Below are 18,237 nucleotides of genomic sequence, written 5' to 3' on the forward strand. Positions count from 1 at the left end.
CTTAGGTCGGGTGTTCGCTCTGCGCAAGCAGCTAAACACCTTTGAACCCAAGAGCTAAGGTAAAAGGTGTGTGGTGTGTGTGTGTGTGTGTGTGGTCTCGGGACTCAGATCCCTCATCCCTCGTTCCTCGTCCCTCATCCCAACATGTAATCTTCACCCCCGCCCCGCTCCGCTCTGGCTGTGACAGAAGGGTATGAAGGAGATGAGATGCGCTATTCTGGTCACTGGAACCACAGTGGTTGGTGACATGGACGGTCGAAGGCCACTGAAAGCACCTGACTGCCGTCTGCAACACTCATCAGCATACAAGACATCACGGATATCTTGCATACGATGTATCCACACGAGCATATCGGACTGAACGGCCTGTCACCACCGCCCGGGCCTGCCTTGGCTGTGTTCACAGGCATCATCCATCAACTGCCATATTCGTCCGCGCCTGTCACTGAACTCCCCGATCTACATATTAGCATCGCCGCTAGGCCGTGGGCTGTGTGTTCTTTTCATTGGATTTATTCTCCTCTCTAATTTGCTCTTTTTCTCATTTATTTTTTAGTTATAGCTTGTCAATCACTCTCCACATTTAAGCTTCTCTTTTGCTTCCCGCACAAGGTGTCCAAGGGAGGTGGTGTTCGGCCGGAGTATGCCTTTCTTCTTTTCCCCTTGCTTTCTTTTTTTCCTCCTCTGGACTTGGTTCCCATTTTGGGGGCCTAATTCATCTCCATCCCCCGTTCGCAACCCCATCTCACGGCTCCATCCCCATGTTCCGTGCTCTCGCTACGTTTAGCACCACCACTCCGAGTATCATATGCATGAGTAGCCCCGGCACTAACCAGGGCACACAGCAGGACCCTTGGCGAATAGCTGTTTCCATACATCAAACGAGTCCAGACCCTCCTTGACACTCTCGGCCCAGAAGCTGCAGCTCCTGTTCCGTTTACATCGACTTACACCCATCTTAGACACTGAGGGGGTACCTCGGCGCTCACCTTGCCGTATCCTGTCCTGCCCACCTTGCCCACCTCCAACACAACAGGTACCTCGCCGCCAGCTCCCCATCCATCGTCCGCAATCCCATGGCAATCGCTCATTATCGCCGCCATCATCATCATCACCACCAGCATCGTCAACGACAACAGAGGCGGCAACTCCAACCTCGACATTATCGGCGAACACCAGCAACGGCCCCCAGCCATTGCTCCACTCCTCACACAAACAAGCCGGACAGATCCCCACATTCACTCTCGAGGGTGGATGCCGGATTCTCATTTGTTTCTTCCGCTCACCTGAACTATCTGGCCAGCACTTCCCTTCATCTTGTGAAAAAAAAGAACCCATCCAAGCTTGCTGGCTGCTAAGGTGCATGGGCAACGGGTCAAGACCGACCAGCCACTCGGTGTCTTCGCTCGCAGCTAAAAGGTACCGCGCCGGCCACCGCTCGTCGACTACTGCCCGCTACAACTGCACTACAGGCGCGATACTCTGCGTGCTCGTGTCTGTGGCTGCTCCCATCACAGGCTTCACGTCTGTTGCCTATTAGTAGCAAACGGAACGACCCAAACAATCCTGCCACTGACATATGCGGCACTCCAACAAGTAAGTCGCCCCATTTGCCGTGTACTAAGTAATGCGTCCCACCTCGCGGCCCCGTCCCATCCCATACCCATACCCATACCCATACCTGCCTTCACCACGGATACTACCTATGGTGTACAGTCCAGTACAGTAGTACCTCGCCCAACCTTCCTTCCCTCCTTGCCCTGCATTGCCTTACACAAACCAACTCGCCTACCTACTGCTGCGCTGCACACGCTACTAGTACAGCTGCTTGTGGCAGTCGGCCTGGATCGCACTTACTCCTTTGAGCGATCTGTGCCTGCCTCGACCTCGATGTGTGGCAGGAGTGCAGCTGGTGCTGTACTTGGTACCTGCTTTCAGGCTCTTTCCTGCCATCATCCCTCCTACCCACCACCACCACACCCCTTCTTCCTTCCCTCCAATAATCACCATCGTCACCATCCCAACCTTTTTTTTGATCTTCTTTCATTCCGTTTGGCTGCTACTCTTTGTCTTTCCCTACGTACAGTACCTCGAGACTTGCCGGGGGGGCTTTTTCCCTCTCTTTTCCTTTTCTTCTTTTTCCTCCCCTTCCCTTTTGAACCATCTCTCACCACACTCTCCCCGTTTGAGAGGTTCCGCCGTCACTCGTTCCAGAGGCAAAGAGGAAGACAAACAGAGGGAAAACCCGGCACTAACCCCGGCTGTCGGCAGAAACAGCACGTAGCTACCTTAGTGGTTGCCGTCTCCCGTTGTCTACGGATACTGCGTACCTCGCCTTGCGAAATACTTGGCGGATACCTCTTCAGCGTCACGCCCCCATTCTTCCCAACCCGAGGCCTCTCGCTCCTCTTTCCCGGTCACAAGCTTTCTGTTCCTTGGTTCCCTCCGTCCAAAGTCTCACTCGCTCTCTTGCGGCGAACCCAGTTCGAGTCCACTCGCCAAAGGTATCCAGCATTCAGCTTCCACCGGCTCAACTCCCCTCGGCTTCCAAGGGCAAGGGGCCGCGCCTTTCTTGCCTCTCAAAGTCGGGCACAGCCTGCGTCCGCTTTGCATTCAAGCCCACCTCGCCAGAAAATCCCGCCCCACCGGTCCTCGGCCGCCGAGTATCTGACAAGTCTTGACTCGACTACCAGGAACTTCAGAGTGGCTTTTCGCCACTGAGCAAGTCAGCCGACCCCACCACTACTCCAACTGAACAGGGCCTCTCTGTACCGCCCTGTGGTCCTGTGGGTTCGACCTGCACCCCCAGCACCACGAGCCTTTGGGAACGCACGCTTTGCACGACACCCCCCGGTCTCAGCGCTCTCGACCCCTACCTCCCCCCCGTACCACCTGCACCCAAGAGCAAGACCCAGAACCTTTTAGACGGGCGGGTAATCGCCTGCCAGGCCTCTCGCGTCTCCAGTCGCTTGTGCCTTGCTCCAACATCTTGGTCCCGAAACGAGATCTCGTGTCTCTGCGTCGCTCTTGTGGACTCCCACTTCCCTTGCAACGTACAGAGGTACCGGGCCTCCATCTCGCCACGGGAAACCACGCCGACCTGCGTACACGACGCGCAAGTGGCATATCTGGCAATGGTGTGAAATCAATATCCTACTCCCCCCGGATCACGAATTGTAAGTCTCCCTTGTTCTTTCCCTTTCTTTCTTTCCTTCCTTCTTTCCCTCTCCCGCGCAGGGGGGTTGCTTTCGCTTCCTCCTCTTGTTGTTGCTGTTGTTGTAGTCCCTGACATCTAATTCCCTTCCTCTTCACAGTCCACACACCATGGCCGGTGTCGAGAGGCCGCCGCTGCCGATGCGGCTCGACAACAGCACAAGTCTGAAAGCCAACCTGACTTGCAGCGAAAACGACCCATTCTACTGCTTTCTACTCGACGAGACATTGTGTTACTACCCGCTGGTGTTGCTAGTGGTGTTCGTTACCTCGGCCGCAACCTACAGCATCGTGACGGCGCCTAAAGAAGAAGACGACGAGACTGGCGCGGAGGCGCTGGGCCCAGGCGGGAAAAGGCTGCCTGTGTCGAAGAAGAAAAAGCGCCGTGGCGACATCGAGCCCGAACGTCTACGATACGGACCTGTTGTGTCCCCAACATCCAGGACATGGCTCACATGGATCTCCGCCGCCGTGTTCCTCACCTTCGTCTCCAATGGCATTGCTCACTTCAGCTATGTCATGCAGGAGCTGGAGGGCGTCGTCCAGGGCGCCAAGGATTCGCAGTCCATGATCGTACGCAAGGTTCAGCGCCCTCCCACCCCGGAAGTTTTGCTAACAAGAAGCAGGTTTACCTGATTGCGTCGCCAAACCTGTACCTTTACCTCGTCACCACGCTGATCGAATGGCACGAAGCTCCGACCATCGCTCACTTCATCACATGGTGCCTCGCTCTTATCGGTGAGCTGATCATCTGCATCTGCACTATTCTACAGGTCACGGACTCCAGCAACGCAAAGGCATCACAGGTCCAGTCACCACGAACGCAGATCTCCAAGTGGGCCTTGACGGATATCATCCTGGGCGTCATCCGCATCGTCCTGCTGATGGGCCTCGTTGGAATTTACGTCGCAGCTTGGTTCCGGAGACCCCAGCAGAAGGAAGACAAATTCGAGGAGCAGAACTCAAGCCAGCGTGCAGAGGAGACGACACCTCTGCTCAACGGCGCTAACGGCCACCGGATGTCGTACAGCAGTCAAAACGGACGATCAGTTCGAACTTCGCGAAACGGGAGCACTGTCGGCAACACTAATGGCGCAGCCGAGGGCACCCCCGTATCCAAGGACTACAAAGAACCCGGCTTCTATCGACCCGACACAGCGCCTCACAAAAGCTGGTGGGAGTACGTCCGGAGTTACCAGGTCTTCTTTGAGTACCAGTGGCCCAAGGGTTCGCCGCACTTGCAATTTCTCTTCGGCATCTGCGTGGTCCTGTTGCTTGGACAGCGTGCTGTCAACGTCCTTGTCCCGGTGGTTGTTGGATGGCTGACCAGGCAGCTGACCCTCCAACAAGCCCCATGGACTGTTCTGGGTCTGCTCATTTTTCTCCGACTGATGCAAGGGACAGGCATGCTTCTGGATGCGTTCCGTGCCATCCTATGGGTGCCGATCTCGCAGAACTCATATAGGGCTTTAACATCAGCAGCCTTTGAACACGTCCACTCCCTCAGCCTGGATTTCCACCTTGGGAAGCGAACCGGGGAGGTGCTTTCTGCCTTGAACAAAGGCGCGTCAATCAACTCTTTTCTCGAGCAGGCGACGTTCTCGGTCCTCCCCATGATTTTCGATCTTTTCTTGGCTGTCGGCTTCTTTTGCTACTACTTTGACGCAACCTACGGAGCTATCGTCAGCTGTTTAACATTCTGGTATCTCTTCCTGACCATCCGCATGGCGCAAACCAGAGCAGACCAGCGAAGAATCATGAGCAATGCCGACAGAGAGGAAGAAGCGGTGAAGAACGACTCGATCACTAGCTATGAGACGGTTAAATACTTCAACGCCGAGGAATGGGAATTCCAGCGCTATCGGAACGCCATCCAAGCCTATCAGGACGCCGAAAAGCAAGTCACCTGGGGCGTGAACCGGATGAACGTTATCCAGGCCTGCGTCTTCATGCTCGGATTCAGCGTGGTCATGGTTTTTGGCGCCTATCAGGTGACAAGTGGCGGCATGGATGTAGGCAGGTTCCTGACTCTCATGACGTTTCTCAATCAGCTGCAGACGCCCCTGAACATTTTCGGGTCCTTCTATCGGACCATTCAACAGGCAATGATCTCTGGCGAGCGCCTTTTGGAGCTGTTCAAGGTCAAGCCTACAGTGATCGACGCGCCAGGAGCCCGGCCCTTGTTGGAATGCAATGGCAACATTCGATGGAACAAGGTTGCCTTCAACTACGATCCGAAGAACAAGGCTCTCAAGGACCTCGACTTTGAGTGCAAGCCTGGCACCACAACCGCGTTCGTGGGCGAATCCGGCGGCGGCAAGTCGACTGTCTTCCGCCTCATGTTTCGGTACTACAACACGTCTTCCGGCAGCATCGAGGTTGACGGGCAGGACGTCAAGGACCTTACTATTGATTCGGTCAGACGTTTCATTGGCGTTGTTCCTCAGGATACCACCATGTTCAACGACACCCTGATGTACAACCTCAGATATGCCAACCAAGCTGCCACCGACGAGGAAGTATTTGAAGCTTGCCGAGCTGCCAGCATCCACGATCGTATCATGTCTTTCCCAGAGCAGTACAACACGAAGGTTGGCGAGCGTGGCCTCAAGCTCAGCGGTGGCGAGAGACAGCGAGTCGCGATTGCGCGGACGATTCTCAAGAACCCTAAGATCATCATGCTCGACGAGGCCACATCAGCCCTTGATGCGCATACCGAGCAGCAGATCCAGGACAGACTCGGGCATCTTGGCCAGGGCCGGACTCTGCTAATCATTGCGTACGTATTCTCACCGTTCTGTATAGTTCATCCTCAAGGCCGCAATACTAACACGGGATTTAGACATCGGTTGTCTACTATTACGCATGCCGACCAAATCATCGTCCTCAACAACGGTACTATCGCCGAGAAGGGCACGCATGACCAACTGGTAGCTGCTAATGGACGGTATGCCTCAATGTGGGAGAGGCAAGTGCAGGCAGAACGCGCCGCCGAAAAGGCCCGCGCTGCAAGTAGGAAGGCACAGAAACTCCTTAGAAAGGCGAACATTGTCTCCAAGAAGCAGACGGACGGACATTCGGACGGCTACACTAGCCTTGATTCGTCCACGATTCTGCCCGGCAGCTCAGGGAACAACTCCAAGGCCAACACCACGGGAGAGGATTCTTCCAGCTCTTCCAGCAGCTCCGATGCAGATTCTATCCACAGTGGTCACAACGACTCGGATCATTCTGAACATTCTAGACACTCTGATCGTTCTGGTCATTCTGGTCGACACTAATTGTCCAAAGGGCGTATTCCCTGGATACGTCCAGCATGGGTGGGTGCTAGGTACACAGCCAATGCTCGTGTACCGATCACAACAACTGCCCATCAAACGCAAACACCAGCTTTACTACACCCTAATCCGCGGCTTTTCATAGCAGAGCGGCACATTTTCCTTTACGAATACAACGAGGCACGCGCCTTTCACGACCCAGGTACAACGGATTAACGGCTTAAGATTGCATCAAACCGGCGACTCGGAGTTTGGAGTTTACACGCACACACTTACACTTTTTCTTTACCCTTTGGCTTTGGGGACCCTGAAAACATAAAGGACTTTCACGAGTACAACAAAAACGAAACCCCGAGAGTCGGTCTCTGGATCTGGCTCGGTCGGTTGGTCAGTAGAGGACATCTTTTCTTGATTGTCGCCACCAGACACACACGCTCTTTCTACTCCCATGGCTGCAACTCACCCAGCCTTCACTTTGAAACCTGTGTGTGACAACTGGATGCGACTGGTCTCTTTATCAAAAGGACAGGGCATTTTCATTTTCATCATTATCATCATCATCAGACAGGAGGAATACGGGTTCTCCTTTAATCATGGGCTCTTTCAATAGCAAGACTCGCTTTCGATTACAGATCGGCACCTGCTACCATGGGTAGCGTTTTCGACATTGCATTCCAGATACCAGATTCCTTAGGTTCGGCAAGGCTCGAAAATCACTTGTCTGGGCCCCGATTGGCCTGGACGGTTGGAAGGGTTGGGTTTCGGAAGGTCATTCGGGAGGGAGGAACAGCCGGGTAGCGGCGGACTTGCATTTTCGATGGATATTGGCTCTTGAGATAATCCCATTTAATATACGTAGTGGGTGCAGACGGATGATGAAATATCCTGTTTGTGGAGGAACCATCAGAAGGTCTGCCTTGCTTTTCTTTTTATCTGGACACCGTACAGGGGCGGACAGGCAGACTTTTTCATGTCAGCCCTCTCTTCTCCTTTCAGTTGTGTTACTGGGCCGGCGGCTACATACGATAGCTTTGCGGCAACTAAAGGTTCAAGGTCCATAGACGGTAGTGATCCCGCGCGCAAGAAGGCCTTGCGGCGCCAGGGATCCGATTTGCTCAATGCTAAAAGACACTCCAAAGTAGTTCGTGTCACTCTGTGTGTTTGGCGTGCAACGTGTTGTGAGATGCCTCGTTCTCGTACCCCCAACCCGCGTCCTCATGGCAACACCACTTAAGACCAAGTTCACCATGTGTATACTCGACAATGTGCATGTGTCTGCGTGTGGAAGAGCAAGGACCGCTGCTCAAATCTTCTCATTAATGAATAGTTTGTTGGACATCGCCGTTTGATGTACACTAGAGCTGTCAATGAAGTTCTAACGACCGTCCATTCTGGACATGCTGGGCTCGGGTGGGAGCGTGGCCGTTCCGGATTGGGGAAGAAAAAAAATCAAAACCAAAAATCTTAGGTGAGAACGCGCCTGACTCTTTCTCCACCCATCTTGATCTGCCTCTACTTGCACGCCCACATCCAACCCATCAGATGTCAGCGATGCGGCTGAGGGGGCCTCAGATAGCCAACGCCTCGATCTGACGTTACCACCATTCCACCGCCCTCTTCTTCCGCATTGCCAAGATACTCCCCAAAGGGATCATGAGGTTGGGTTATGTGAGATCTGGACTTAGATATTGTAGACGTGAGAATTATACGAGCTGAGCGGGCGCAGGACCTTGCACAAAGTGTGGAGGGGGGAGGTTAACCAGTCGTGCGGGAGGGTGCGCCGTCATCGTTTACGGAAACACACCTGTCTCACTTCGGCCACTTCCGCACTCTCACGCTCACCCCTCCACCACCACCGCCGCCACTGACGCCTTGTCCTTGGGGCTCTGTCTCTCAGCCACCGGCGTGCCGCACAACCAAGCAGATGATGCGAATTGCTTGTCTCCGCAAACCCGCCAGTAGCCGGACAATGATGGCTAACACCTGATGCGGTGCCTTTCGTCAACTTGCCGTTTTGCTTCCTCTTGGAGACTCAGCGGGGCCCATTGAGCGTTCTTTGGCGATCGCCGACTTGCTAGTATCCGTAGCTCATGACCGTTGTCTTTTGGTGTACGTTGACCAAGTCAGTGCGGCAGGGTGACTTATTCCTGTTCGCGTGTCGTGATTTGAATGTTTTGCGCATGTTTCGGCGGTCGCCAAGCCACTCTGCTTGTTCGTGAACAGGAAATTTGAAATCTCCACTGCGACAAATGATTATCTCTTGATGTGCCGCGATCCCCCTCTTTCTAGATAGCTGTGTATAGCCTTAAGCTGCAATTGCACTAATGTGCAAGCGAATGTCTTCGTGAACTTCAGGAACACCGATATCATGCTTCGTCTCGATTCGTCCGGTTGGGAATTCCAGTCGTCAGCTTCTATCTCGTATGACCATTGACAGGCCTTGCTCTTGACGCACTACCGCTCGCTCCAGTAGCGTGGCCATTGCTCTTCTCATCGGCCAAGGCCTTCTTCTTCTTCTCGGTTTCGTCATCGACATCGGTGGCTTCGGCATCACTGCGGTCGTCTTCAGCAATGTCGTAGCGAAGGAAGCGGTACGCGATGCGGAAGATGTAGAACAACCAGAAAAGATTCAAGGCTTGAAGGGACGCAAGAAGGCCGAGGGTGATATACTGCGAGAGCGTGCACTTGTACTGTTGAGTGGCCCAGTTCAACTCAAACGGCCCGACAGTGGTATACTCAGTGAAGAGGGAGAGGATGATCTTCAGGTTGATAAAATGACGTAGGTAAATCCAGACACACATGAAGAAGAAGAAGTAAGGTCCCACAATCGGAGAATCGATGTAGTTCAGCACCTTTGACGTCTATCAAAACTGTCAGCGCTCTGCCCATTCCTTGGATGATATGTTCCTCCATTGTGCTGGTGTTATGGGAGGGCAACATGTACTTACTGCAAGGAAGAAATCACTGATGTCATGTGTCGAGTAAACAGCCAGCCCCATGTAGGTAAAGTGGAAGCGGTAGCTGAGGCCGATCAAGGAAAGACTGACAATGTGGTGACCAACGAGCTCCTTAAAGTCCTTGCGGGGCTTCTCCATACCCAACAGCAAGACGATTGCTTGTTGAGCCCAGTACGCAGCCTGGAAGAGGTAGTAGAATTTGAACCCGGCCTCATGTGTCAGGTGCGGAAAGTCCTCGTACATGCCACGCGTGTTATAGTACCAGACGGGCGTCTTGCTCATTACGTATAAGCCGGCGGGACCAAGACAGCCAAAGTAGATGGCAGTGTACATCTGCTCCATGAAGCGAGCCTGCTTTCCCCGGGATCGGATACCAGCGGCGCGAGCCAGAGGTCGCAAGAGCTCCTGCATGATAAATTCGCGAGTAAAGGTTAGGACGACCGTGTAGAAAGACACGAAAGCGATGTCCCAGAGACCCTTGCCATATTGGGCGGGGGCGCCAGGGCTGGCGGAGTCGGGCGGCAAGCGGTACGAGAGGAATATAAAGCGATGAACCGGATTCGAATCGTTGGGGTTTACGGCATAGAGGCCGGCGGTAATGGCGACGATGAGGGCGGGCAGGAGGTACGTGTGTCTAGTCATGGCCTGACGAACGCGAGAGAAGCCGCCGCGAGCACGCCGGCGCTTTGAGAGGCGTTTGGTAGGTGTGGTCTGCAAGTGAGCGGCAAAAGGTCAGCTAATGCCAGATGGGCAGTCACAGAGATTGTAGGCTTGGTCTCTGGGAACAAGGCTCGGTGACGTGCAGAGAGGAGAGACGGGAGGGGTCATTACAGGTGTGACGGGGCCGTCGATGGCGCCGTAAGTTGCGAGCGCAGGACCAGTGTCGCCGGCACGGATGTCTTGGCCTAGTGCGCTTGACTTTCGTCGTCTCGTTGTCGTTGTTGTTCGAGATGCGCTTGGGGAGTAGTCAACGACGGAGTGCAATTGGTCGACGGAGGTATTGAGGAGAGGAAATGGTTCGGAGTCGGCCATGGTGGCAGAGGCTTGCTGCTGCAGGCGTCTCGGGTCGTTTAAAGGAGATCGGCTTCGGAGGAAGTGTGTCGGGATGAAGGCACAATGAGGTAAGAGGGCAGCAGGCAGACGGGTGCAGAGAGACGGCGACTTTGACTTTGGAAGCTGTCTGCGGGTGCGGAGATGGGAAGCCGGGCAAGGAAGTCGTGGGTTGAAAAGGAGGGATCGATTTATTAGACGTCGAGAAGTCCAGGGGGGGCCCGTTGTCGATCATGGAAGTCTGGGAAGGAAAAAGACAGGCGAACGCGGTCGGCGGGCCAGTGGAGCAGGAGGAGCTGGCAAAGTGCAAGCGCGAGCGCACCGCTGATGGGTCAAACTCGAGGACGAGCTCAAGGTTGTTCCCTGAGTCTTCTGTGTTTCGTCGTGTGCATTCGTCTGACCGAGAGACTAGTCGTCTGGTTTCCTTTTGCAACCGCAATGCGGTCAAAGAGCAGCAGCAGAGGGAAAGGAGGGAGAGGACTGGAGCGGGGGGATCAGTCCAAACACAATGGATCAGACACGGGGAGAAGAGGAAAACAGAACGGAGCAAACGAGCGCACGCCTGTCGCGAATCATGAGATAAAGCCAGACTGGAGGAAATCAAACATGAGCAGTGCACGTGTGTGTAGAAGATCGTGAGAAGGGAATTAGAAGAAAAAAAACCCCATGCCAAGGAGTAGAGCCGTTGGCCAATCAGATCGGCTAAACAGAGGACCTGGGGAGCCAACAATGGGCTAGCACTGGTTCTCTGCCAGGGGCTGCTTGGGGCGCCCCATCGTACCCGTGATCACCCCCTGCTTTTCGTTCCAGGCCCAGGCAACCTTACCTCATCTTGCATTGGATGTCCCCGCTGCAGGAGACCTGCACTGTCACTGCGTGGGCATCTTGGCTGCGCTGTTATGCCATGCAGCACACGCACACACACACACACACACACGCCGACGTTGCATGGTACCTCCCGCTTGGTGGTTTATCATGTGCCGTCCTCACCAGCACCCTCTCTCCACCTTTGCCAACCGCACTTCAAGCAGGAATTTTGCCACGACATCAACAACAAAACCAGGGCCACCCCTTCGCGATGGGCAGCATGGCATGGCCAAGTAGGCCTATCCCCCGTTCGTCGGCATCTCGTCGACACGCGAGCAGAGGTGTCCCCGGCTCGTGCTGGGGTTTTCAAAAAGCTCAATTGCGTGTCGCCTTGAAACTGGATGCACCGAAGCTGAGCTGGCAGCTTCGCGAATGAGTCGGTCAAGTCGACCCCGCGATCGAGATCAGAATCAGGACCCGCATGTGCACCTCTGAAAGGCTCTGGTGCCGTACATCGACGTCGATAACGAGGACAAAGAGGGGCAGAAACAAGCCACGACACGGGGCTTCTTTGTCAAAAGAAAAGGACAGGGCTGTCGGCTAGTTCCACTGTAACAAGCCTCACTCGAGAGAGGCAGGCGTGCTACTGGGGCTTCGATGACTATGCGGAACTCAACAATGGAGGATTCCCAGAAGCCATGCATCCTACCGATGGAACTGCTATTGGCTCGAACGGGATATTTGGGACCAGTTCCCAATATCCCTTCCTCTGATAAGGCATGCAGGCATCATAGCTCCACCATTTGTTATTGTATGTACCAGCTCTCTTCTCTTGCACGGTTCTCGAACAGCCGGACGATGACGAGGAGAGGGGACAAGCAGGACAACGGCAATTTCCGACCAAGTTCGGGTCGCGCCCCATTCTGCCTTTGCATTGTCAAATGCCCCCCATCTTACCAACAAGGCACCGGCGATGTCTTCGCAAACTGGTGTCTTCTGCCGAATTTGAGCCCGACGGTAGATTGCATGCTATCATGCGTCAGTCTCTTCGTCCACGAGAACCCATTGTCGACCGACATCCATCACGCGAGCCTGCACATGCTTGACAGCCCCAATTACATCATCAGCTCCATCCTCGCCCATGCTTCGCCCTTCTCGCGTCGGATAATTTTTTTGGCCTGGATGTTGGTACTGCCATCTTGTCTACTTGCTGCAACTACGGTATCACTACTAGGGCGGGCCGCCATCGACGCAGTGACGGAAGGAGGAATCAACGCCGATCAACGCCGTTTCGCCCACGTTGGTCGCTTTGACGGCAAACAGTATAGACCCGACCCTTTCTCTCAGACCTTAGATCCCTGCCCCACCACCAATCAACCCAGCCTGGGTGAGCCGGGAAGCTAAGGTAGTGCGCCCCGCGTGCCCGCCCGCCATCCCTCGCACGCCAACCATTCCCTCCATGAGCCGCCACTTTAGCTCTCCCTTCCCGAGTGCCGGTAGCCTCCTCCTGCAACTGTCATCACTGAAGATTTGGGGCCCGCTCCTACGCTGCCGTCATTCCCGGTTCAATCACAGGCGCCGTTCTGCTCACGTCCGCCATGGCCGGGCGTCTCATTACTGATCACTCGCGGTGACTCGGTGCGTGTTGTACGGCGTCATGCGGCTCTCGAATCTCGGCTACCGCCCGCGTGCAGTTTCTTTTTCCTCCTCCGCCGCCGCCGTGCTGAGCTCCAATCGGTCAGCCACTCTACTCACGCGAAGAACGGCGCTCTCGGGGTTCCCATGACTTGACAACCATTCTGCGCCCCAGCAGACGGATTCCTCCACAGATTTACGAAAAGCGACGCGTCGCCAAGCGCCAAGCTCGCATGGCGCGGGAACGCTTCTGTTCGATACCGCTGGAACGCTTTCTGTGTTGGCTGCCACTTGCTACACGTCGGATCTCTCGAGCTAGCTTTGGCCTGACAAAGAACCGTGTACAGTTCTGGGTAAGTTTTGGGCTCGCTCAAGCGCCCCCCCCCCTTTGTAGACTTTGCTTCGCCTCGTCCTTGAACGCACTTTGCGGCCCAACCATCCTATCCCGACTAATCTAGAATCCATTACCGGTGAACCAGACCACAGCCTCGAGGGTTCGAACAGACATTCCTCTGCCAACCCACTTGCGGGCAAATCCAAGTCGGTCCAGACTCTCTCATCGCCATGGTTCCTCCGGCTCCGCCCTTTTGTTCTTTTTTTCCTTCTGAGATGTTGCCGAGCCTCAACGACTAGTGCCGTGAACTGTGAATGAGTTTTCGAGTCCGAGTAGTCCCTCGATCAAACGTGTCTCGCTAGCCAGATGGTCCCAATGCTTCGCCTCGCAATGATTGGGGACCAGCAACGATTGGAACGCGGTTAGTTGACACAACCCTGCGTGCCAGACCCCGTCCCGGCTGGCCGGCTACTGGATGTCCTGCTGGCGACCTGCGGCTTCATCCTCTCGGTTGAGAGGGGAGGGTGGGTTCGAGCTAGTCTAGTATCGCAAGGGCTCCTCAATGGGGAGCCAACCGCGCGCATGTCTAGCAACGCCGGCCGAACACCACAATACCTTGGCCAGGCAGTACCCCGTAGCGATATCTCACAGGATCCAAGTCCACGCATACGTAGTGGTCCAGGCACCGAAGCAGGCAGGCGGATTGAAGCCGGAACCACTCCAGTATCGAAGCAAGGCAATGTAGTTGAAAAGTTGACTGATTTGAATTCATTGGCGCGGCTATCGCTTTCATCTTCCTCTCACCACCTCATGTCCATCCCCTTTCTAACTTAACAGCGTCTTGGTATCTCCTCGAGCCGATCAACTCTGACCAGTCTCTCTCTCCCCGCCTTTGCTGTTCTCACCCACATGAGGCCTTCCCGTATCCTGGCGCGTCGGCTTGCTTTCCTCTCCCGCTCCGTACCCGGTCATCTCGTGACCGCTGCCTCCTCATCGAAATCAAAGCCGTTCAAACGCCCATATAAGCCTGCGTCGCCGGCTAGGCTGTTGTTCCCCCCCTCGTTCCGCGCATATACATGGGCGCCACTATACGTTGGTCCCTTCTCATTACCCCCATAAGATTTTTTGGTTTGCCCCATGTCTGGTGGAGGCATCGCCGCCCATATACATCTCGCCCCATCCACAATGTACATACTATAATGATGACGAAAAAGAATAGAAAAATTCCACAGCAAAACACAACCGAGGCTCGTGCCGGAGCCGTCCCGTTTTCCCCCCTTGATGATGCGCCGTCATGCTTGCTCGCGATGCAGAAGATGTAGAGAGAAGAAAAAAGGCCCACAGCGCCGCGCTATTTTTATATATAAAGAAACCCGTTCAACCGCAGAAGACTTGTTCAGGGAGTAGGCGGCGGGCCCATGTCGTCCCCGAGTCCCCGGCCATTGGAGGGCGGGCTGGGCGAAGGAGGCTCGTACTCCTGGTGTTGAGGTCGTACACCGGGCCAGAGGGGCGGTCTGCTCAGCTGAAGAGTGGCCGACTCTGGCTGGTTCGCGACACGAGACTGGTAAGAGAAGTTGCTGGTTGTCCTGCCGAGCGCGCCGGCAGGGTGGGGAGAGAGCGCAGAGGCGTCGCTCGTGGTTCTTTCGAGCGCCGCACGCTCGGGGGGTTCTTGACCTCTCTCCTCTTCCAGCAGCTCGGCCAGTGCTGCTCCTTGCCTCGGCGGTGCGGGGATCACGGTGACTGGTAGACTGTCTGTCTCGGGGGTTGGGCGCATCTTTTCTCTGATCTTCTCGGCTTGTGTCGCGGCGAAGTCTTCCAGGCGGGCCCGGAGATCCCATCTTCCAGTATCATCGTGACCACCACGAACCTCCGGCTTGGACTCGGCGTGAGCCATCACCTCGGCGGGGGGGTCGCGAGCAGTCCGCCGGAAGAGAGGGTTGGCAACGAGTGATCTCCATCCGTTCCTGCCCCTCGCAGTAATGTCTTCCTGTGCCTCGGTGTCGATTTCAACAGCCTTGTGGGTTGCTTGTCTAGGGACGGGAGCCGCCATCGAGGGCTCATCGTCGCTAGCCGTCGACTCGCTCCTCGAAGATGTCGAGTTGCTTCTGGACATGGCAACTGCTCCATTGCGTTGAGTCTGGGCAACGACCTGGGGAGGAGCCGCTTCCGGCGTCCGCGAGGTTGTTTCCGATGGCAGTTGATATCTCACGGCATATACGGTGCTCGCCGCGCTTGCCGTATCGGTTCGGCTCACGGGAGTCACTGCCGGAGCGGGTCGGGAGGGCCACACCGGCGGACGTAATAGGCCACCCATGGATCTTTGGCCGTTCTGGGCGTTGTTCGGTTCGGCGTTGGCGTTGGCGTGGGCGTGGTTGCCGCGGTACCTGGAGGCGATTTGTGTCATGCCGGGCCAGAGGTTGGCTCTGCCACTAGCAGGAGGACCTTGAGCGCCGGCACCACCTTGAGGGCCGTCTTGGCCGCCATCGCCTCCGTCTCGGCCACCGTTCCTGTTCTTCCTTCTCCTGAGCCACGGGAACTCCGAGGCGGATACTTCCAGCATCTCGTCTCCGTCAAAGATTTCGCGTCCGAGAATGCCGTCCTTCTTCTCTTCTCTCTCCAACGCTTCGATCCTCTCCACCCATTCCCAAACAACCACACTGGCAGCTGCGGCACCAACCCAGCGGACGTAGTCTCCCCATCCGGTGAATTCCGGCTGTGCCATATCCAGCACGAAGAAAAAGACCGGGACGAGGATGGCGAAGAGGGAGAGGGTGGAAACCAAAACCATGTTCTTCATCAACGGGTGATAGAACGCGTATCGCTTCTTCATGAGCGAGTAGTAGATAACCCAAGCGGCGTATAAGAGGCCAAGGGAGAGTTGAAATAGGTAGCTGAGAGCGGGGACGGCGTCGACGAAGCTTCGAGGACGGGCGTTACCGTTGCTTCCGCTAGTGGGGTACTGAAAGCTGTTGAGGGCGCTGAAGATGAGGTTCAGCGTGATCAAAGCGAATGCAGTCCACTTGATAATAACCTTTTCCCGCTGGCGCGGGAAGAGGCGGATGAGAGTTTGGGCTTGCGCCAGCCACAAGAACGTATCGGAAATCAGGCGAATGACCTTCAGTTCGGTGCCGTCCATAACCTCCGACTGCATCTTTTTGGCGTCCTGGATTGCCCATTGGTACTGTTGCTCCGCCACTTTAAACGTGTCGGCGCTGGCTATTGTAAGAGAAATCGCAACGGTTACTGCGGCCACTTTCTGCAGCCATGGTCGTCCTCCGATGCTGATTCCGTTCGACGTCCCACCACTGGTGAACCCGCGTCGGCCTAGGTACACGACTCCACCGTCGAGAAAAGACCGAGGCGTGATGAAGAGCATGATGACGAGCATGTATGCGGTCACGGTCGTCGCGGCGAGTGCATAGCAGACGGGGAAAATGGAGGCATAGAAAGGGTCGCGCAGGTCGTTGTATTGTACCGCGCCTCCGGTCGCGGTTTCTTCGTAGTTGACGCCATTATTCGCAATGATGATGGGTGCGGCGGTCACGAACTTCGCAGCGGCGGCCCCAGCAGCCCCGAGAGAGGGGAGAGGGCTTGCTTCCACCATGGTCGCGGCGCCTACTCGTCGAGGTTTTTGTCGATGAGGAACAGAGCGGCCAGCCGCAGGTGAGGATCAGAAGAGGCTTCCTCCTATTCGTGAACACTCGCCATCGAATAGACGTCGCAGTCGTCGGTGGTTTCGCAGTGTCGATTGACGGTGGTGTCGGGTTTGTTGTCGTGGGCGTCGGGGGACGCAGATTCGGGGGCTCGGTCGGGCGGATGGCTGCAGCGAGAGTCGAGGGACACGAGTCCGGGCGGTTTCCAGTTTCGCGTACAAAGTCGTTAGAGAACCGACGTGTGGTTCGGCGGAAGAAACATCGATTTTCCAAGACGCTCCAATGATGAACAGAATAGCGACAAAAGGTCACAGTCAGTGGAATGGTCAATAAACCGGGTCGAGTTAGAAATCGTCAGTGGCCACAACGGAGAATAGGTTCCAAGAAGGCTTGCGGGTGGGGGATGTGGGAGGGATCGCAGGCTGGGCGCCGAGAGATTAATGGGAGGACGGAAGAATTTGGGGGGGAGAAAGGGCGAAAAAGGGAGGCCGGGGGAAGAAAAGCGACTGAACGCTATTTCGAGGGGGCCTGACGAGTCGCCGTAGACGGTAAGGTGGTGCCCTGTATTCTATTGCGCTTTGTCGAACTCGTGCTGGCCAGATCTGGCTGACGTTGCTCGTGGTGGAGTCGTAGACCGTCTCGAAAGTGTTTTGGAATAGCAGTTCGGGGGAAGCGGATGGTTATGGGAGAAGGGGGAGAACAGCAGCGGCGCACTCTCTCAGAAGGGGGGTGGTGCTGGCGACGGGGGCGCTGGTGCGAGCGTGGCGAATCACACTGTACGCGACCATGAAATGCTAAATTCACACCCCTCCATCCGTCTAATTGCGCAAACTGTGTCAATTGCTATCGGATACGAGCAGGACCCTGGTATCTTATGCATAGCAGTAGCTGCGGAGATGAGCGGGACCAAGTATCTCTCATCTCGAACGCACAGTCAGACTTACTGTACAATACCGAGTCAGAGGCACCGGCTCTCCAGACGCTGCGCGATCGTGTGCTGACAGCTTGGCAGACCCAAGAAGGATTAGGAACGATCGACAAAACCCAAGAAAAAGGGTCCTTCGCCGTTGACAAGACGCGTGAGTGAAGGCTTCAGCGCTCTGCATGGCAGCGCCGGACGCCATTCGACATCACATCGTCGATCCTCCAAAGGCTCGACTCCAAAGTCGTGCATGCTTAGATGCGTCGTCGTGGGAGAGTGTGAGGTAGGCAGTCGCGGTACCGGGATGGGGTTGCAAGGAATTGATTAACCATGCTTTCAGACATAGGCGGCATAGTGAAAGTCCAATGCCGTCGCATGGGAATTGCAG

The 18,237-nt window shown here is 55.5% G+C and overlaps 4 protein-coding genes across 4 annotated transcripts; 1 reads left to right on the forward strand and 3 right to left on the reverse strand.

The window, feature by feature from the left end:
• Positions 1-828: 828 nt before the first annotated feature.
• ColSpa_12234 (uncharacterized protein) lies at positions 829-1,163 on the reverse strand (the record flags this gene model as incomplete). The annotated part of the gene is made up of 2 exons (XM_049278446.1): positions 829-919; positions 952-1,163. 2 exons carry the CDS (start codon positions 1,161-1,163, stop codon positions 829-831), a joined length of 303 nt encoding a protein of 100 aa, XP_049134403.1.
• Positions 1,164-3,324: 2,161 nt separating this feature from the next.
• ColSpa_12235 (ABC transporter aclQ) lies at positions 3,325-6,494 on the forward strand (the record flags this gene model as incomplete). The annotated part of the gene is made up of 3 exons (XM_049278447.1): positions 3,325-3,786; positions 3,840-5,992; positions 6,056-6,494. 3 exons carry the CDS (start codon positions 3,325-3,327, stop codon positions 6,492-6,494), a joined length of 3,054 nt encoding a protein of 1,017 aa, XP_049134404.1.
• Positions 6,495-8,905: 2,411 nt separating this feature from the next.
• Positions 8,906-10,480, reverse strand: ColSpa_12236 (sphingosine N-acyltransferase-like protein fum18; the record flags this gene model as incomplete). Its single annotated transcript, XM_049278448.1, has 3 exons — positions 8,906-9,352; positions 9,440-10,159; positions 10,280-10,480. The coding sequence occupies 3 exons, from the start codon at positions 10,478-10,480 to the stop codon at positions 8,906-8,908; spliced, it is 1,368 nt and encodes a 455-aa protein (XP_049134405.1).
• A 4,190-nt stretch (positions 10,481-14,670) lies between these two features.
• On the reverse strand, positions 14,671-16,878 carry ColSpa_12237 (pH-response regulator protein palH/prr-4; the record flags this gene model as incomplete). Its single annotated transcript, XM_049278449.1, has 1 exon — positions 14,671-16,878. One exon carries the CDS (start codon positions 16,876-16,878, stop codon positions 14,671-14,673), a length of 2,208 nt encoding a protein of 735 aa, XP_049134406.1.
• Between the last annotated feature and the right edge of the window lie 1,359 nt (positions 16,879-18,237).

The sequence above is a fragment of the Colletotrichum spaethianum genome (assembly GCF_022836535.1).
Source record: "Colletotrichum spaethianum MAFF 239500 DNA, contig60, whole genome shotgun sequence".
Classification (NCBI taxonomy): domain Eukaryota; kingdom Fungi; phylum Ascomycota; class Sordariomycetes; order Glomerellales; family Glomerellaceae; genus Colletotrichum; species Colletotrichum spaethianum.